Here is a 17915-nt window from a genome sequence, read left to right on the forward strand (position 1 = left end):
AGTAGAGACTTCTGGATATGCCCAAGAAGATGCCAGAGGAGGGCAATCATAGAGTCCTTCAGATTGGAAAAGACCTCTAAGGTCTCACCACTGACCTAAGAGGATAATGGCCACTAAACACGACCCAAAGTGCCACATCTACACATTTCCTGACCACCTCTGGGCATGGTGACTCTACCACTTTCCTGGGCACTCTGCCCCAATGTCTGATCAACCCTTTCAGTGAAGGAATTGTTGCAAATATCCAGTCTAAACCTTCCCTGGTGCAACTTGAGGCTGTTTCCTCTCCTTCTATCACTTGATATTAGGGAGAAGAGACCAACACCAGCCTCACACAAAAGAAGCAAGCAGCAGCTCCTTCCTCATTGCAGTCACAGAATCACCAAGGTTGGAAGAGACCTCAAAGACCACCAAGTCCAACCTGTCACACAGACCTCATGACTACTAACCCATGGCACCAAGTGCCACATCCAATCCCCTCTTGAACATCTCCAGGGATGGGGACTCCACCACCTCCCTGGGCAGCACATTCCAATGGCCAATCTCTCTCTCTGGGAAGAATTTCTTCCTAACATCCAGCCTAAACCTCCCCTGGCACAGCCTGAGACTGTGTCCTCTTGTTCTGGGGCTGGTTGCCTGGCAGAAGAGACCAACCCCCACCTGGCTACAACCTCCCTGGAGGTGTTTAGGAAGAGCCTGGCTGGGGTGCTTGGTGCCATGGTTTAGTTGATTAGATGGTGTTGGGTGATAGGTTGGACTTGAAGGTCTTTTCCAACCTGGACTGGCCTATCCTATCCTATCCTATCCTATCCTATCCTATCCTATCCTATCCTATCCTATCCACTGGAGCTGATGTGGTAGTTTTAGGCTATCCCACCCTACCCTACCCTACCCCTACCCGGAAAAGAGAAGGCTCTAGGAAGACCTTAGAGCAGCCTTCCAGTACCTGAAGGGGCATATATGAAAGCTGGGGAAGGGCTTTTTCCCAAGGCCTTGTAGTGATAGGACAGGAGGGAATGGATTGAAGCTTGAGGAGGGCAGATTTACAGTAGAGATGAGGAAGAAATTCTTCCCAGTGAGAGTGATGAGACACTGACACAGGTTGCCCAGGGAAGTTGGGGATGCCCTCTCCCTGGAGGTGTCCAAGGGCAGGCTGGATGAGGTCTTGAGCAACCTGAGCTGGTGGGAGGTATCCCTGCCCGTGGCAAGGGGGTTGGAACTAGCTGACATAGCAACCATTCTATGAGTCTGTGGGGTAGGACTCACCGTGGCATTGACCTGCAGCTGGTAGGCCTGGGTCACCTCGTAGTCCAGCTCCCGTATCACCGACACGATGCCGCGGCCGCTGTCGATGGCGAAGAAGTCGGAAGGGGGCTGGAAGGAGTAGAGCACGCTGCCCCCTGCCCCCTGGTCTGGATCTGTGGCATTCACTATGAAGATGGGAGTCCCCACTGGTGTGTTCTGCAAAGAAACCAAGACACAGCTCAGCAATGTTATGCAGCAGGCTGTTTGCCCCACTGTGGCCATTCCCTTGACCCACCAGAAGGGATACCAAGAGACCACCTCCCAAAAAACCCTGCCTTCAGCCCTGTATTTTCAGGTGCTGGTTTATGACAGCATGGCTGCTGCTGCAATGGAATCAGAGAATTGTCAGGGTTGGAAGGGACCCCGAGGAGCATCCAGTTCCAATCCCCCTGCCATGGGCAGGGACACCTCACACTGCAGCAGGTTGCAGCAGGTTGCTCACAGCCACATCCAGCCTGGCTGCAAACACCTCCAGGCAGGAGGCTTCCACCACCTCCCTGGGCAACCTGTGCCAGTCTCTCACCACCCTCATGGGGAACAACTTCTTCCTCACATCCAATCTCATTCTCCCCAGTCCTATCACTCCCTGACAGCCTAAAAAGTCCCTCCCCAGCTTTCTTGTAGCCCCCTTCAGATCCTGGAAGGCCACAAGAAGGTCTCCTGGGAGCCTTCTCTTCTCCAGACTGAACAGCCCCAACTCTCTCAGTCTGTCTCCATAGCAGAGCAGCTCCAGCCCTCTGCTCATCCTCCTGGCCCTTCTCTGGACACACTCCAGCACCTCCAGATCCTTCCTGTAATAGAGGCTCCAAAACTGGATGCAGTACTCCAGGTGGGGTCTCACCAGAGCAGAGTAGAGGGGGAGAATCCCCTCCCTGGCCCTGCTGGCCACACTTCTCATGCTGCAGACCAGGCTCAGGTTGGCTTTCTGGGCTTCAAGTGCTCACTACTGGCTCATACTGAGGTTCTCATCCACCAGCACTCCCAAGCCCTTTTCTTCTGGGCTGCTGAATAGCTGTTGCACACTTCTAATAGCAATTATACAGCTGTGGTCAAGATGGCACTCTGGCACAAACCTTTCTTTTCCCAGACATCTCAGCTTTGCAGAGAAATGACTCTCTTTGGTAACATTTGTTTTCTGCTCAAAGGCACTCTGCATTTTCAACACTCTTTCCCTCTCTGTTTTAGCCACGAGGCATTGACCTGCAGCAGAGCTGGGCGAAGGGGAGCATGATGATGTTCAACAAAGGGAAGTGTAGTAGAGTCCTGCACCTGGGAAGGAACAACCCTCTGCACCAGGAGAGGTGGGGGGTTGACCTGCTGGAAAGCAGCTCTGCAGAGAAGGATCTGGGAGTCCACAACTGGAGTATTATGTCCACACAATCATAGCATAGTAGGGGTTAGAAGGGACCTCTGAAGATCTTTGAGTCCAACCTCCCTGCCAAAGCAGAATCAGCTAGGGATGACCACCAAGGAGCATAGAATCAGAGAATCAGTAAGTTTGGAAGAGCCCTCAAAGATCTTCAAGTCCAACCTGTCACCCAACACCTCCTGACTACTAAACCATGGCACCAAGTGCCACATCCAATCCCCTCTGGAACACCTCCAGGATGGTGTCTCCCCTGAGCCTCCTATTCTCCAGGCTAAGCAACCCCAGAGAGATTCCAAACCCATCTGGACATTGTGATCCTGGGGCAGGCATCTGCGGCCACACCTTGAGTCCTGTGTCCAGTTCTGGGCCCCTCAGTTTAAGAAGGACATCGAAACACTTGAGTGTGTCCAGAGAAGGGCAACGAGGCTGGGGAGAGGCCGTGAGCACAGCCCTATGAGGAGAGGCTGAGGGAGCTGGGGTTGCTTAGCCTGGAGAAGAGGAGGCTCAGGGGTGACCTCATTGCTCTCTACAACTACCTGAAAGATGGTTGTAGCCAGGTGGGGGTTGGTCTCTTCTCCCAGGCAAGCAGCACCAGAACAAGGGGACACAGTCTCAAGCTGTGCCAGGGGAGGTTTAGGCTGGAGGTGAGGAGAAAGTTCTTCCCAGAGAGAGTTGTTAGCCATCGGGATGTGCTGCCCAGGGAGGTGGTGGAGTCCCCATCCCTGGAGGTGTTCAAGAGGGGATTGGATGTGGCACTTGGTGCCATGGTCTAGTCATGAGGTCTATGGAGACAGGTTGGACTCGATGATCTTTGAGGTCTCTTCCAACCTTGGTGATCCTGTGAGACTGTGATACTGACCCTGCTTGAGCTAGGGGCCCCTCAAACTAAACAACCTCAGAGGTCGCCACGCCAGGGCTGAGCGTTTAAATGCAAGAGAGCCTCCGGAAGACAAACAAACTCACTCATGAAAATGCATTCAATGCAACACAGAACTTTCCTTCCAACTCCCAAGTTTTCTGGTTGCCACAGCAACTTCGAGCCCCAGCCCCACCCGAAGGCAGACGTTAACTCTGAAGTCGTCATCAGGCTGGAACTCATCTGCATGCACAAAATACGCAGCTGAGTGCACAAAAATCAGCAATGGCAAATGCAGTGTGGCACTTCTTATTGTTTAACTTCACAGCAGGGAGAACAATTATCCATTTTTGGTGGAGCAGCTGCATGTTCCTATGCAAATCTTAAATGCATATTCTCCCCTCTCTCTCTCTCGGCAGAAGCAGAAAGCCGCAAGCGAAAAGAGCTTGGCTGGGGAGCCCAGGCCGCAGGTACACAAAGATCCACAGCCGCTCTCAGGCAAGCCCATGTGGTTTGTAACACGTTCAAGGGGTTGATGGAGAGCTGCAACTTGAAAGGGAGACAGCAAAGGTCAGAAGCAAGACGTGGCAGCGGCTGGTTCTGGGCAGTTGGGATAATAAGGATTATGTCTGCAAACCACTTCCCGAGCGTCTGCGCCTCATTGTTAACTTCATTGGCATTAAATCGCTCGTCTTCAGCTCAGAGAGAGGCATCATGAAGTGCTGAGAAGGTAGAAAGGACTCTTGAGGAGAGTCAGAGTTTAGAAGTTAAGAGTTTAGAAGCTCCACCACTGCCAAGTGGAGCTTCCTCTGAAAATGCTTGGCTGCTTTCTGGGGTTCACAAAGCCTGAAGCCAGAGCTCCAGCAAGGCTGTCCCAGCCCAGCACCTCTGCTGGAAAGTATGAAAAACTAGGAGATCTGATTTAACCAGTTTGGGGTTCACAAAGCCTGAAGTAAACCACAGCCAGAGCTCCAGCAAGGCTGTCCCAGCCCAGCACCTCTGCTGTAAAGTATGAGAAACTAGGAGATCTGACTTAACGAGTTTGGGGTTCACAAAGCCTGGAGCCAGAGCTCCAGCAAGGCTGTCCCAGCCCAGCACCTCTGCTGGAAAGTATGAAAAACTAGGAGATCTGATTTAACCAGTTTGGGGCTCACAAAGCCTGGAGCCAGAGCTCCAGCAAAGCTGTCCCAGCCCAGTACCTCTGCTGGAAAGTATGAGAAACTAGGAGATCTGATATAACCAGCTTGGGTGATGGCAACAGACAAGAGCTTCCCCTGAAAATCCTTGGCTGCTTTCTGAGGTTCACAAAGCCTGAAGGCAGAGCTCCAGCAAGGCTGTCCCAGCCCAGCACCTCTGCTAGAAAGTATGAGAAATTAGGAGATCTGATTTAACCAGCTTGGGTGATGGCAACAGACAAGAGCTTCCCCTGAAAATCCTTGGCTGCTTTCTGGGGTTCACAAAGCCTGAAGCCAGAGCTCCAGCAAGGCTGTCCCAGCCCAACATCTCTGCTAGAAAACATAAGAAACTAGGAGCCCACAGTTGGAGATATGATATAACCAGTTTGGGTGATGGCACCAGAGAAGAGCTTCCCCTGAAAATCCTTGGCTACTTTCTGGGGTTCACAAAGCCTGAAGTAAACCACAGCCAGAGCTCCAGCAAGGCTGTCCCAGCCCAGAACCTCTGCTAGAAAGTATGAGAAACTAGGAGATCTGATTTAACCAGTTTGGGGCTCACAAAGCCTGAAGCCACAGCTCCAGGAAGGCTCTCCCAGCCCAGCATCTCTGCTAGAAAGCATGAGAAACCACAGGCCCACACTTGGAGATATGGTTCAACTAGTTTGGGTGATGGCAGCAGAGAAGAGCTTCCCCTGAAAATCCTTGGCTGAAGTAAACCACAGCCAGAGCTCCAGCAAGGCTGTCCCAGCCCAGCACCTCTGCTAGAAAGCATGAGTAAAGAGCACAAGCAACTAAATTTCCCCCAGCGAGGCTCTAGCCAGCAGAAATTTGCCTCCAAAGCAGAGAGCAGGACTTGCTGTGAGCCTGATCAGGTGGAGCAGGGAACTCAAGGCGCGTCCCACAACTCACGCTGACGAATCCAAGCCCTGGGCACTCGTCTTCACACGTCCCTCACACCTCCCTGCCCCTGCATCCAGCCACGTGGCATCACAGCGATGCTGACATCTAAGCTTGCCTCAGGCTCCAGCAGAACTCCACTTCCTTTACTTCAGTGTCACTTCTGCTGAGGTGTGAGAGGTTGTGCTTCCCACCTAGACATTTTCATTTGCTTTCTTTTCTTCCTGCCCTTAAATCAAGCTGCTAAAGAAAGCCTCTCAGGGCACGGCCTGAGGATGATTTTTTAAAGCACCGTCAAGTTGGGTTTTTTTGGGGCATCAGCAATCATAAAAGCAGAAAAGATAGAGCTGGAAGGAACCTCAGAAGACAAATCTGTCCCCAAGCTACACCTAAATCATTCCCATCCTGAAAAGCTTCTAGTGATGGAGACACCATGCCCTCCCCAGCCCATTTGTCCCAGCAGTTTGCCACCCTTTGCCTTGCAACTGCTCGGTTTGCTGGCATGCTTAGCTCAGATCTGTCCTGCCAGCCCTTGGCTTGGGGCCATGCACTCAGCATGTTCATCCTGGCGTGTGCACTTAGACTGCTCAGGACCTGGGACTTGGAAGGGGTGTTGAGGTGGAGAAGTCCTTCACAAGGGGGATTGTGGGGAGTGTTTGCTTTCTGAGCACTCCCAAGACACCTTCTCAGACAGGACTAGAGCACCTCTCCAACCCTCTTTGGGCTACCTGCCGCCTTCAAGCCATCATAGACTAGAGCATCTCTCTAATCTTCTTTGGGCTACCTACCTCCCTCAAGCCATCATGGACTAGAGCATCTCTCCAACCTTCTTTGGGCTACCTGCCTCCCTCAAGCCATCATGGACTAGAGCATCTCTCCAACCCACTTTGGGCTACCTGCCTCCCTCAAGCCATCATAGACTAGAGCATCTCTCTAACCCTCTTTGGGCTACCTGCCTCCCTCAAGCCATCATGGACTAGAGCATCTCTCCAACCCTCTTTGGGCTACCTGCCTCCCTCAAGCCTTCATGGACTAGAGCATCTCTCCAACCCTCTTTGGGCTACCTGCCTCCCTCAAGCCATCATGAGCTGGCAGAAGCCCCAGAGCACCCTGAAGCCCTTCTCTTGCTGCTGCCTGGGCACTACTTCAACTGCTGAGGTCCACATACACCAACGACTGCCATCTGAAATCCCAGGACCACACAGAATCGTTGAATGCTGGTAGTTGGAAGAGACCTCTGGAAATCATCTAGTCCAACCCCTGTGCCAAAGCAAGTTCACCCAGGGCACCTTCCTCAGAGCCACTAAGGTATCAGTGTCAAGGTGAAGAGCATCACCAATTAACCATGAACAGGGACAAGAGGGGAGAGGCAGAGAAAGAGCAGACCTGGAGTTTCAGGGATGAAGCCTGGGGTATATTGTCCCCAGGAATAATAATATTCATAAGGATAAAGCTGGACTTGATGAATGTGTTTCCTCTCCTTTTTAAGTGCCCCCAGCCACTCCTTTTAACATGCAAATCCTCTCTGGTCACCCGTGATTATGGGGCTGTGCGGCTGGCTGTGAAAGAGGAGAGCTTGATTTGCCCAGCATTGTATTTCATACAATAGCCCAAAAAGCAGGCTTTGAAGAGAGTTCATCTCCTTGTCCTTCCAAAGGAGAAGCTGCCTGGAGGGACCTGGAGGTCAGCAGCTTTGGTGCAGTTGGCTCCGGCCCCTGCAGACACTGCCTGAGCTCTGACTTGGTGATTATTGTGTTTTTATCCTTATTTTACAGCTTTGCTGACCAGGAGAGTGAAAGCCAAGCAGGGAGGGTATGAACTCTGGACAAAGATCTGCCTCTCCCTGGGGAACAGCTATGGGTATCTACACCAAAGGATCTGAGGGGCTGGGAGGAACCCCAGGACAGGAGCATAGGGTGAGGGTAGCCAACACCTGCAAAGCAGGGAGGTGGGTTCATAAGCAAAGGACACTGTGGGTGAACTTAGGAGGGGAGCAGAAGGGGACCCAGGCAACAGGAATCAGAGAATTGTCAGGCTTGGAAGGGACCTCAAGACTCAGCTACCTCCAACCCCCCTGCCATAACCAGGGACACCTCACACTCCAGCAGGTTGCTCACAGCCACATCCAGCCTGGCTGCAAAAAACCTCCAGGTATGAGGCTTCCACCACCTCCCTGGGCAACCTGTGCCAGGCTCTCACCACCCTCATGGGGAACAACTTCTTCCTCACAGCCAATCTCAATCTACCCACTTCTAGTTTTGTTCCATTCCCCTCAGTCCTATCACTCCCTGACACCCTCAAAAGTCCCTCCCCAGCTTTCTTGTAGCCCCCTTCAGATTCTCGTAGGGGGATTGTTGCAGCAGCCTGAAGCAAAACAGCATGGTTGGAGAAAGGGAAATCCACAAGGCTGCCTGAAGTGCACAGGTCAGTAGAGAAATCTCATTACTGAAGCCCTTATACCTGACAGCACACAGGTGAAAGGATCATAGAATTGTCAGGGTTGAAAGGAACCTCAAGGATCAGCCAGTTCCAAGCAGGGACACCTCACACTACAGCAGGTTGCTCACAGCCACATCCAGCCTGGCTGCAAACACCTCCAGCCAGGAGGCTTCCACCACCTCCCTGGGCAACCTGTGCCAGGCTCTCACCACCCTCATGGGCAACAACTTCTTCCTCACATCCAATCTCAATCTCCCCACTTCTAGGGATTTTCCATTCCCCCCAGTCCTATCATTACCTGACACTCCAATGATGCAGGCATGTAAGAAGTGCTCTGCTTAATGCATTTCCCACCCCCACCCCCAGCTTGAATTAAAGCAAACAAACAATAAAACAAGCCCCAACTTCTAGCAGAGCAGAAGCAGCTGTGGGATGCAGATATCCCATATCAACAGTCCTCCATGAAAAGAAGTCTCATTTCCAGTGTCCGCGCCCAGGCAGGACACAGTCAACGACTCAGAGGAATTTCAGCCCGTCTGCCTTAAAGAACATAAGAAGGATGCCTTTGAAATCCTCTTGCCATTTTTTTTTGGGTCAAAGCCGCTGGAGCTGTTCCTCAGCGGGAGGCTGACGTCTTTATTCCTCAGAAGCTGCGGCCCATCATCTAAACAATGGAGCAAAACAGCTGTAGAAAGAGAGCCGGCTGGGAGGTTTGGGCTTGGTGGTAAATAACAGGCAGTAGGCACATCCCAGGGAGACCCAAGTGGTGAGCTGGGAGGTTTGGGCTTGGTGGTGAACAACAGGCAGTAGGCACATCCCACAGAGACCCAACTGGTGAGCTGGGAGGTTTGAGCTTGGTGGTGAATAACAGGCAGTAGGCACATCCCACAGAGACCCAACTGGTGAGCTGGGAGGTTTGAGCTTGGTGGTGAACAACAGGCAGTAGGCACATCCCACAGAGACCCAACTGGTGAGCTGGGAGGTTTGGGCTTGGTGGTAAATAACAGGCAGTAGGCACATCCCAGGGAGACCCAAGTGGTCAGCTGGGAGGTTTGGGCTTGGTGGTGAACAACAGGCAGTAGGCACATCCCAGGGAGACCCAAATGGGGAGCTGGGAGGTTTGAGCTTGGTGGTGAATAACAGGCAGTAGGCACATCTCAGGGAGACCCAAGTGGTGAGCTGGGAGGTTTGGGCTTGGTGGTGGATAACAGGCGGTGAGCAACATCCCACTGCGGGAGACCCAACTGGTGAGCCCTGCACTGGGTCACAGAATCACGCAATGTTAGAGGTTGGAAGGGACCTCCAGAGGTCATCCAGCCCAACCCCCCTGCCAAAGCAGGATCACCCAGGGTAATCCACACAGGAATGCATCCAGGTGGGGTTTGAAAGCCTCCAGAGAAGGAGGCTCCAGAACCTCTCTGGGCAGCCTGCTCCAGGGCTCTGGCACCCTCACTGCAAAGAAGTTTCTCCTCATGTTGAGCTGAAACCTTCTATGTTTAAGTTTCCATGCACTGCCCCTTGGCTTAGCACTGTGCACCACCCAAAAGAGATTTGCCCCCTCCACTTGACACCCACCCCTCAGCTATTGATAGGCATTGATCAGATCCCTCTCAGCCTTCTCTTCTCCAGACTAAACAGCCCCAGGGCTCTCAGTCTCTCTCCACAGGGGAGATGCTCAAGTCCCCTAAGCATCCTCCTGGCTCTCTGTTGGACTCTCTCCAGCAGATCCTTGTCTCTCTTGACTTGAGGAGCCCAAAACTAGACACAGAATCACCAAGGTTGGAAGAGACCTCAAAGATCATCGAGTCCAACCTGTCACCACAGACCTCAGGACTAAACCATAGCACCAAGTGCCACGTCCAATCCCCTTTTGAACACCCCCAGTGATGATGACTCCACCACTTCCCTGGGCAGCACATTCCAATGGCTAACAACTCTCTCAGTGAAGAACTTTCTCCTCACCTCCAGCCTAAACTTCCCCTGGCACAGCTTGAGACTGTGTCCTCTTGTTCTGGGGCTGGTTGCATGGGAGAAGAGACCAACTCCCTCCTGGCTACAACCCCCCTTCCTGACCTGCATCAGGTGGCCAGCAGGAGCAGGGAAGTCATTGTGCCCCTGTACTCAGCACTGGTTAGGCCACACCTTGAGTCCTGTGTCCAGTTCTGTGCCACTCAGTTTAAGAAGGACATTGAGACACTTGAATGTGTCCAGAGAAGGGCAAGGAGACACAGTGCTCCATTTGTGGTCAGCTCAAGACAGACCATTGCTTCTGCATTTTCAGGGCCTGGCCCATTTAGAAGACCTCTCTGCACATCCCTTGTGGCTTGCCAAGGATTAATTGTGGTTCTGCTTAGCTCAGTGACAGGCAAAAAAGCAATTCCTGTCTTTTTTTTGTCTCCAGAACACAAACAGAACTGCAGACAGATGAAGGGCTCCAGGTGCTTGTGGCAACCAGGTGACTTTCCCTACAGGAGTCGCCAAGTTTTGTCATTTTTAAAGCTCTTGGCTCTCTCCAGCAGCCAGCAATGAAGCTTCCCTCACCACAGCAAAAAAAAAAACCCAAACTGGTGACAAAACTGTGTCACATCATTAAATCTTTGTTATGATGCCAGCAGATGTGAGATAAAAATAAACATGCAGACAGATGCCACCCACGGAGGAGGAGGAGGAAGGCAAACGGGAGTGGGACCTGCTACCAACCTGTCTCCAGCAGCCCATCCTTCATCCAACAGCTCAGCTTGAGCAGCTCCAGCACCCAGGTCCCACCTTGAGCAGCTCTGGTGGGGCAGGTACAGTGGCCACAGGGTAGCATGGGCTGGAGATGCTGGGCTGCATGGTAGAGAGGCCATTTGAGCCTCTGGGCCACAAGGGTGTTCCAAGGGCTGCAGCACCTCTGCTGCGAGGATAGGCTGAGGGAGCTGGGGCTGTTTAGCCTGAAGAAGAGAAGACTCCAGGGGGACCTTGGAGCTGCCTTCCCATACCTGAAGGGATCCTACAGGAAGGCTTCAGAGGGACTTTTCCTAAGGCTGTCTAGAGACAGGACAAGGGGGAATGATTTGAAGCTGAGGGAGCAGAGGTTTAGACTGGGTCTTAGGAAGAAGTTCTTCAGTACAAGGGTGGTGAGGCTCTGGAACAGGTTGCCCAGGGAGGTTGTGGAAGCCTCCTCCCGAGGAGTGTTGAAGGCCAGGGTGGATGTGTTCAAGAGGGGACTGGACATGGCACTTGGTGCCATGGTTTAGTCATGAGGTCTGCGGTGACAGGTTGGACTTGATGATCTTTGGGGTCTCTTCCACCCTTGGTGATTCTGTGATTGAGAAGCTGAGTCTAGCTGAGTGGTGTCCCTGCTCATGGCAGGGAGGTTGGAGTAGATGATCTCTGAGGTCCCTTCCACCCTAAGCCATTCTATGATTATTTTGCAGTAAATGAGTAAGAAAGGTTTAAGCAGTTGCAAAAATCCTCTGGAGGAATCCCTGGGGGTCCTGGAAGGAAAGGCTGAATGGCAACAGTGTGTGTTACACATGGCTACCCAAAGCACCAGGAAGACCAAGCCAACAGCAGCAAGGTACAAGAGGAGTCTATTCCATCACAGTTTGTCACCAACAGCAAGGACAGTCTGGGGTGAAAATAACAACTGATCAGCCATAACCTCCCTGTCCAAACATGAAAGGATGCTGCTGCACAAAGTGGGGGCAAAGGAAAGACCAAGACCTTACCTCTCTCACACCAACACAGCAATACAAGACACATGGAGGTTTTTACAGCCAGGCTGGATGTGGCTGTGAGGAACCAGATCTAGTGTGAGGTGTCCCTGGCCATGGTAGGGGGGTTGGAACTGGATGATCCTTGAGGTCCCTTCCAGCCCTGACAATTCCATGATTCCATATTGATGCCTGTTCAAATGAGCAGAAAGAAGTTGTGTTTCCAGCCAAAGCTCTCACAGGCATGAACCAAGTGTGCTCCAACACAGCAAACACCTCCTCTGGCCTGAGCTGTCACCTCTCATGTAACCCGCCAGCAGGAGGGACCAGACACAGATGTGTCCTGTGCTGACCCTGGCAAGCTGACAGGCAGGACACCAAAGCCTTTTACAACGTTCTCTGCAGAAGGGCAGCTAAGGCTGAAGAAAAGGTCATCAGAAGAGGGCTTTTTTTGGAGAATGTTTACACCTCTTTCCCTCTTCATATCTTATCATGAAGCCTGCTACAAAATACCTCAGTAATAAAATTGCTGATGGATGCTGCACTGCTGCAAGGTGGATTATGACTTGGAGAAGATGCAGGATCTGGGGGGCATGAGATGCCCTACCTGCTAAATTATATGAGGGCTGCTAGACAGCACTCCTCATTCTCCCCCTCTACTCCACTCTGCTGAGACCCCACTTGGAGGACTGCATCCAGTTCTGGAGCCTCTAATACACAAGAAGGATCTGGAGGTGATGGAATGTGACCAAAGAAGGGGCATGAGGATGATCAGAGGGCTGGAGCTCCTCTGCTATGGAGACAGAGAGAGAATTGGGGCTGTTCAGTCTGGAGAAGAGAAGGCTCCAAGGAGACCTAATTGTGGCCTTCCAGGATCTGAAGGGGGCTACAAGAAAGCTGGGGAGGGACTTTTGAGGGTGTCAGGGAGTGATAGGACTGGGGGGAATGGAACAAAACTAGAAATGGGTAGATTGAGATTGGAGGTTAGGAAGAAGTTGTTCCCCATGAGGGTGGTGAGAGCCTGGCACAGGTTGCCCAGGGAGGTGGTGGAAGCCTCCTGCCTGGAGGTGTTTGCAGCCAGGCTGGATGTGGCTGTGAGCAACCTGCTGTGGTGTGAGGTGTCCTTGCCCATGGCAGGAGATTTGGATGATCTACACCCTTGGGGTTCCATCCAACCCTAAAAATTCCATGATTCTATGAAAACCATGAGAGCACAATCTCCTCCTGCCTGCCACCAAACAACCTCGGAGGGCTGCAGAATCAGCTCTGCCAGGGTGAGGGTTGGCACTGGAGAAGCACTGGAGTCTAGCAGGACCATGCCACCACACCAAGGGTGAGAGGTGGGCTGGGCAAGGGGGTCCCAAGGAAAAACATCCCAGACTAAGGAAATCTTCAGGGCAGCCAATTTGTAAGGTATACATAAAGCTATATAAATGAGGTCTTCTTTCACAGAATCCCAGCATGGTGGGGGCTTGGAAGTAACCTCTAGAGATCCTCTAGTCCAACCCCCCTGCTAAAGCTGGGTCACCCACAGCAGCTTGCTGGATCACAACATGCAGGAAGGTTTGAAATCTCTCCACAGAAGGAGACTCCATCCTTGACCCTTTTCACTCAGGAGGAGGGTGTTTGCAGGAAAGGCAGGATCCATGCAGTTCCACCGGGCTCACAGTCCCTGCTCTCAGAGCATGCAAACCCCTCTGGCTGTCAGGCAGCTGCTCACCCTGCTAACAGAGCAGATTTGCACAGCATCTTTGAGAGCTTTGCCACCAGAGCAAAACCATTTCACGGGCCACAGGCCACCAACACCTTGAACGTGCCTTGGGATCCATCAGTCTTCTTCAACCGGCCTGAGGACAAAGGGCTGAGAGGGGGAATATGTGGCACTGACTTTTTTACAGCAGGGCCAGACTTGGGTAGAAGTAAAGGGGAGAGATGAAGCAGAGGAGATCTAGAAGCTAGTTTATCAGATACTCAATTCTGGAATGGAATGGAATGGAATGGAATGGAATGGAATGGAATGGAATGGAATGGAATGGAATGGAATGGAATGGAATGGAATGGAATGGAATGGAATGGAATGGAATGGAATGGAATGGAATGGAATGGAATGGAATGGACCAGGCCAGGTTGCAAGAGACCTTCAAGATCATCAAGTCCAACCCATCACCCAACACCATCTAATCAACTAAACCATGGCACCAAGCACCCCATCCAGTCTCCTCCTAAACACCTCCAGTGATGGTGACTCCACCACCTCCCTGGGCAGCACATTCCAATGGCCAATCTCTCTCTCTATGAAGAATTTCTTCCTAACCTCCAGCCTAAACCTCCCCTGGCACAGCTTGAGACTGTGTCCTCTTGTTCTGGTGCTGGTTGCCTGGGAGAAGAGACCAACTCCCACCTGGCTACAACCTCCCTTCAGGGAGTTGGAGAAAGCAAGAAGGTCTCTCCTGAGCCTCCTCTTCTCCAGGCTAAGCAACCCCAGCTCCCTCAGCCTCTCCTCACAGGGCTGTGCTCCAAAACCCTCCCCAGCTTTGTTGCCCTTCTCTGAACACCTTCCAGCAGCTCAACATCTTTCCTAAACTGAGGAGCCCAGAACTGGACACAGGACTCAAGGTGTGGCCTAACCAGTGTTGAGTCCAGGGGCACAATGACTTCCCTGCTCCTGCTGGCCACACTGTTCCTGATGCAGGCCAGGATGCCCTTGGCCTTCTTGGCCACCTGGGCACACTGCAGGCTCATGTTCAGCCTACTGGCAACCAGCACCCCCAGGTCCCTCTCTGCCTGGCCGCTCTCCAGCCACTCTGACCCCAGCCTGTAGCACTGCATGGGGTTGCTGTGGCCAATGTGCAGAACCTGGTACTTGGATGTGTTCAATCTCATGCCCTTGGACTCTGCCCATCTGTCCAGCTTCCACCTTTCCACCCCACAGCCAGGCTGTCACAAGCTTTGGCTAGGGTGCTAGAAATGTCGATCTGGGGATGGTCCCTCCAGAAACATTGGCTTGGGGATGGTGCCTCCAAGCCTGCTCCGCATCCCTGGTGGTCTGGCCACGCGGAGGACCTCCATCTGACCTCCCAGGGCAAAATCACCCAGCAGAAGCTGGGGGAGGCGATTAGGATGCGGCTGTGCTCGTGCTGTACCCGTGCAAATAATGTGGAAAAACGGCAGGCAATCTGGCCCAGCAGCTGTCTGAAGGTCGAGGAGATGAGAGGAGGCAATGCAAACGGACCAGGGGGCCGCACAGCGACAGGCACCAGGGCTCCAGCAGCAGGCATGACACACACACACACCCCCCGCGCCGAGCTGCCCACCCTCTGATCTTCGCAGCAGCACTGAAACAATCTTGCCAGCCCTATTGCAGGTCCCTTTCCTGCCCCCTCCCCCCAACTCCTGCATCAAGGCAGGAGCTGACCGCTCCCATCAGGAGATGCTTCGCTGCTTCAGGCTCCTGTTATAGCTCAGGTCAACCTATTACTGTGAAATCATTCCCTGCTGCTGGTCCTGCCGGCGCTTCCCCCTCTGCCTGCCTCTCGCTGCCGTGCAGCAGGGCAGATGAAAGGAGCTTTTCACCCTCAGCTCAGACATCCCTCTGCTCGAGTCAAAGGCGCCCCCCATCAATCCCACCTCGTTGCAGGAAGGAGGTTTGATGTCCCTCACTCAAGATGGGATATCTCAGAGGGGACATGAAATGCAAGTGCTCTTCTGCTACAGCTCAAATCATAGAATGGCTTGAGTTGGAAAGGCTCTTCAAGATCATCCTGTTCCAACCACCCTGGCCATGGGCAGGGACTCCTTTCACTAGATCAGGTTGCTCAAAGCCTCATCCAGCCTGGTCTTAAACACTTCCAGGGATGAGGCTGCCACAACATCTCTGGGCAACCTGTTCTGGTGTCTCACTACCCTCGCAGTGAAGAGCTTCTTCCTAACGTTCAGTCTAAATCTACCCTGCTCTACTTTAAAACCATTGTTCCTTGCCTTATAACCACAAACCCTTGTGTAAAAAGTCCCTCTCCAGCTTTCCCATAGCGCCCCTTCAGGTATTGGAAGGCCACAATAAAGTCTCCCCAGAGCCTTCTCTTCCCCATACTGAACAAACCCCACTCTCTCAGCCTGTCCTCACAGGAGAGGTGCTCCAGCCCTCTGATCATCTTCGTACCCTGCCTCTGGACCTTCTTCAGCAAATCCAACAAATGCTGGCTCCCTCATCCCTGGGTTGCACAGGACAGATTTAAGTCCCCCATTCCTGTCTGGGTCTCAGCCCCACCAGCCCCTCTTCCCAGCTCCTGCTGAGTGTTCAAAATAGCCCCACAGTTTTAGTTTCCTCTGCCCAGGCTCCATCTCAGAAGTGCTCAGAGGTGCTCCAGCCCTCTGATCATCCTTGTACCCTGCCTCTGGACCCTCTTCAGCAAATCCAACAAATCCTGGCTCCCTCATCCCTGGGCTGCCCAGGACAGATTTAAGTCAGTAACCTATTCAGTAACCTATTCAGTATTCCTAAGGTTGGAAGAGACCTCAAAGATCATCGAGTCCAACCTGTCACCACAGACCTCATGACTAGAGTAGGGAGGACACTACTGCCCACTGCAGGCTTGAACTCACAACCTTCCCATAAAGGGTCTGATGCACTACCAACTGAGCCCCCATTCCTGTCTGGGTCTCAGCCCCACCAGCCCCTCTTCCCAGCTCCTGCTGAGTGTTCAAAACAGCCCCACGGTTTTAGTTTCCTCTGCCTGGGCTCCATCTCAGAAGCGGCCAGCCCGCCAGACTGGGTCCCTTGCACTGCCTGCCAGCTCTAAACGCTCACAGGGATGTGCACAGCCTTCCAATTGCTCTCTCCTTTATTACACATTTAATTACATTTATTAATTGCATTAGAGCTCGCTCGAGCCAAGCAATTTCCAATTTCAAAGTTGGATTTGCAAACCTGATAATTTCCTCTCTTTTTTTTCCATTTCTTTCTTTTTTTCCCCTTTTCTTTCTTTAATTTATTTTTTCCCCTTTTTTTGGGGGGGGGTGTGTTGAAATTCACACCCCCCCCCACACACACACCTTGCAATCAGCTCTCCTTAATATGGATCTCTTGTTGCCATCTCGATTAAGTGACCTCCCTCATTATCGGCCGACACTGGCGAACGGCCACTGCAGAGCTATAATTCAATTGAGGGGCTTTTGAAAAACACCATAAACACAGCTGGGAGAGATGCATGGCAGGAGCTGGGAGCTGAGGGAGTGGCTGGATTAACCACACTCGGGAGCCCGGGGGAGCTCGTTCGCGGCAGACGCAGCCAGACCCGGCGTGCGGCGCTGAAGGGAGGGAGGTCGCCAGCAGCGAACCCAGGAGGGAATTCTCTGTGCTGGCAGGGCAAGGATGATCAGCAGGCAAAGGGCAAGCAAACACAAACAGCAGAGGATCACAGAATCCCAGCAGAGCAGGGCTTAGAAGCAACATCTGGAGATCATCTACTCCAACCCCCTTGCCCAGCGTATCACAGTATTAGAGGTTGGAAAGGAGCTCCAGAGACCATCCAGTCCAACGACCCTGCCTAAGCAGCATCACCTAAAGGTAGTCCACACAGAAATGTGTCCAGGTGAGTTTTGAAAGCCTCCAGGGAAGGAGACTCCACAACCTCTCTAGGCAGCCTGCTCCAGGGCTCTGGCACCCTCCCTGCAAAGAAGTTTCTCCTCATGTTGAGCTGAAACCTTCTCTGTTCAAGCTTGAGCCTGTTGTTCCTTGTCTTATTACTGTGCCCAAAGGAGCTTGGCCCCCTTCACTTGCCCCCCACCCCTCAGCTATTGATAGACATTGATCAGATCCCCTCTCAGCCTTCTCTTCTCCAGACTAAACAGCCCCAGGGCTCTCAGTCTCTCTTCACAGGGGAGATGCTCAAATCACATAAGAATACATTTGGGTGGATTTTGAATGCCTCCAGAGATGGAGTTCCAGTGTCACAGTGCATTAGAGGTTGGAGAGGACCTCAAGAGACCATCCAGTCCAACCCCCCTGCCAAAGCAGGATCACCTAAAGGCAGTCCACACAGAAATGTGTCCAGGTGAGTTTTGAAAGTCTCCAGAGAAGTAAACTCCTCAACCTCTCTGGGCAGCCTGTTCCAGTGCTCTGTCATCCTCAAAATGAAGATTTTTTTCTCCATGAAAACCTCAGGAGGTTCCTCATG

General features: G+C 52.5%; 1 protein-coding gene across 1 annotated transcript in view; it reads right to left on the reverse strand.

The window, feature by feature from the left end:
• Positions 1 to 17915, reverse strand: part of LOC137442077 (cadherin-23-like) — a 242134-nt gene that overhangs the window by 64781 nt on the left and 159438 nt on the right. Inside the window, exon 7 of the mRNA XM_068140324.1 lies at positions 1267 to 1461. Coding sequence (XP_067996425.1) covers positions 1267 to 1461 — 195 coding nt within the window. The remainder of the gene's footprint in view (positions 1 to 1266; positions 1462 to 17915) is intronic.

The sequence above is a fragment of the Melanerpes formicivorus genome, unplaced genomic scaffold (genome assembly GCF_026170545.1).
Source record: "Melanerpes formicivorus ecotype bairdi unplaced genomic scaffold, bMelFor1.0.p_v2 SCAF_6, whole genome shotgun sequence".
NCBI lineage: Eukaryota > Metazoa > Chordata > Aves > Piciformes > Picidae > Melanerpes > Melanerpes formicivorus.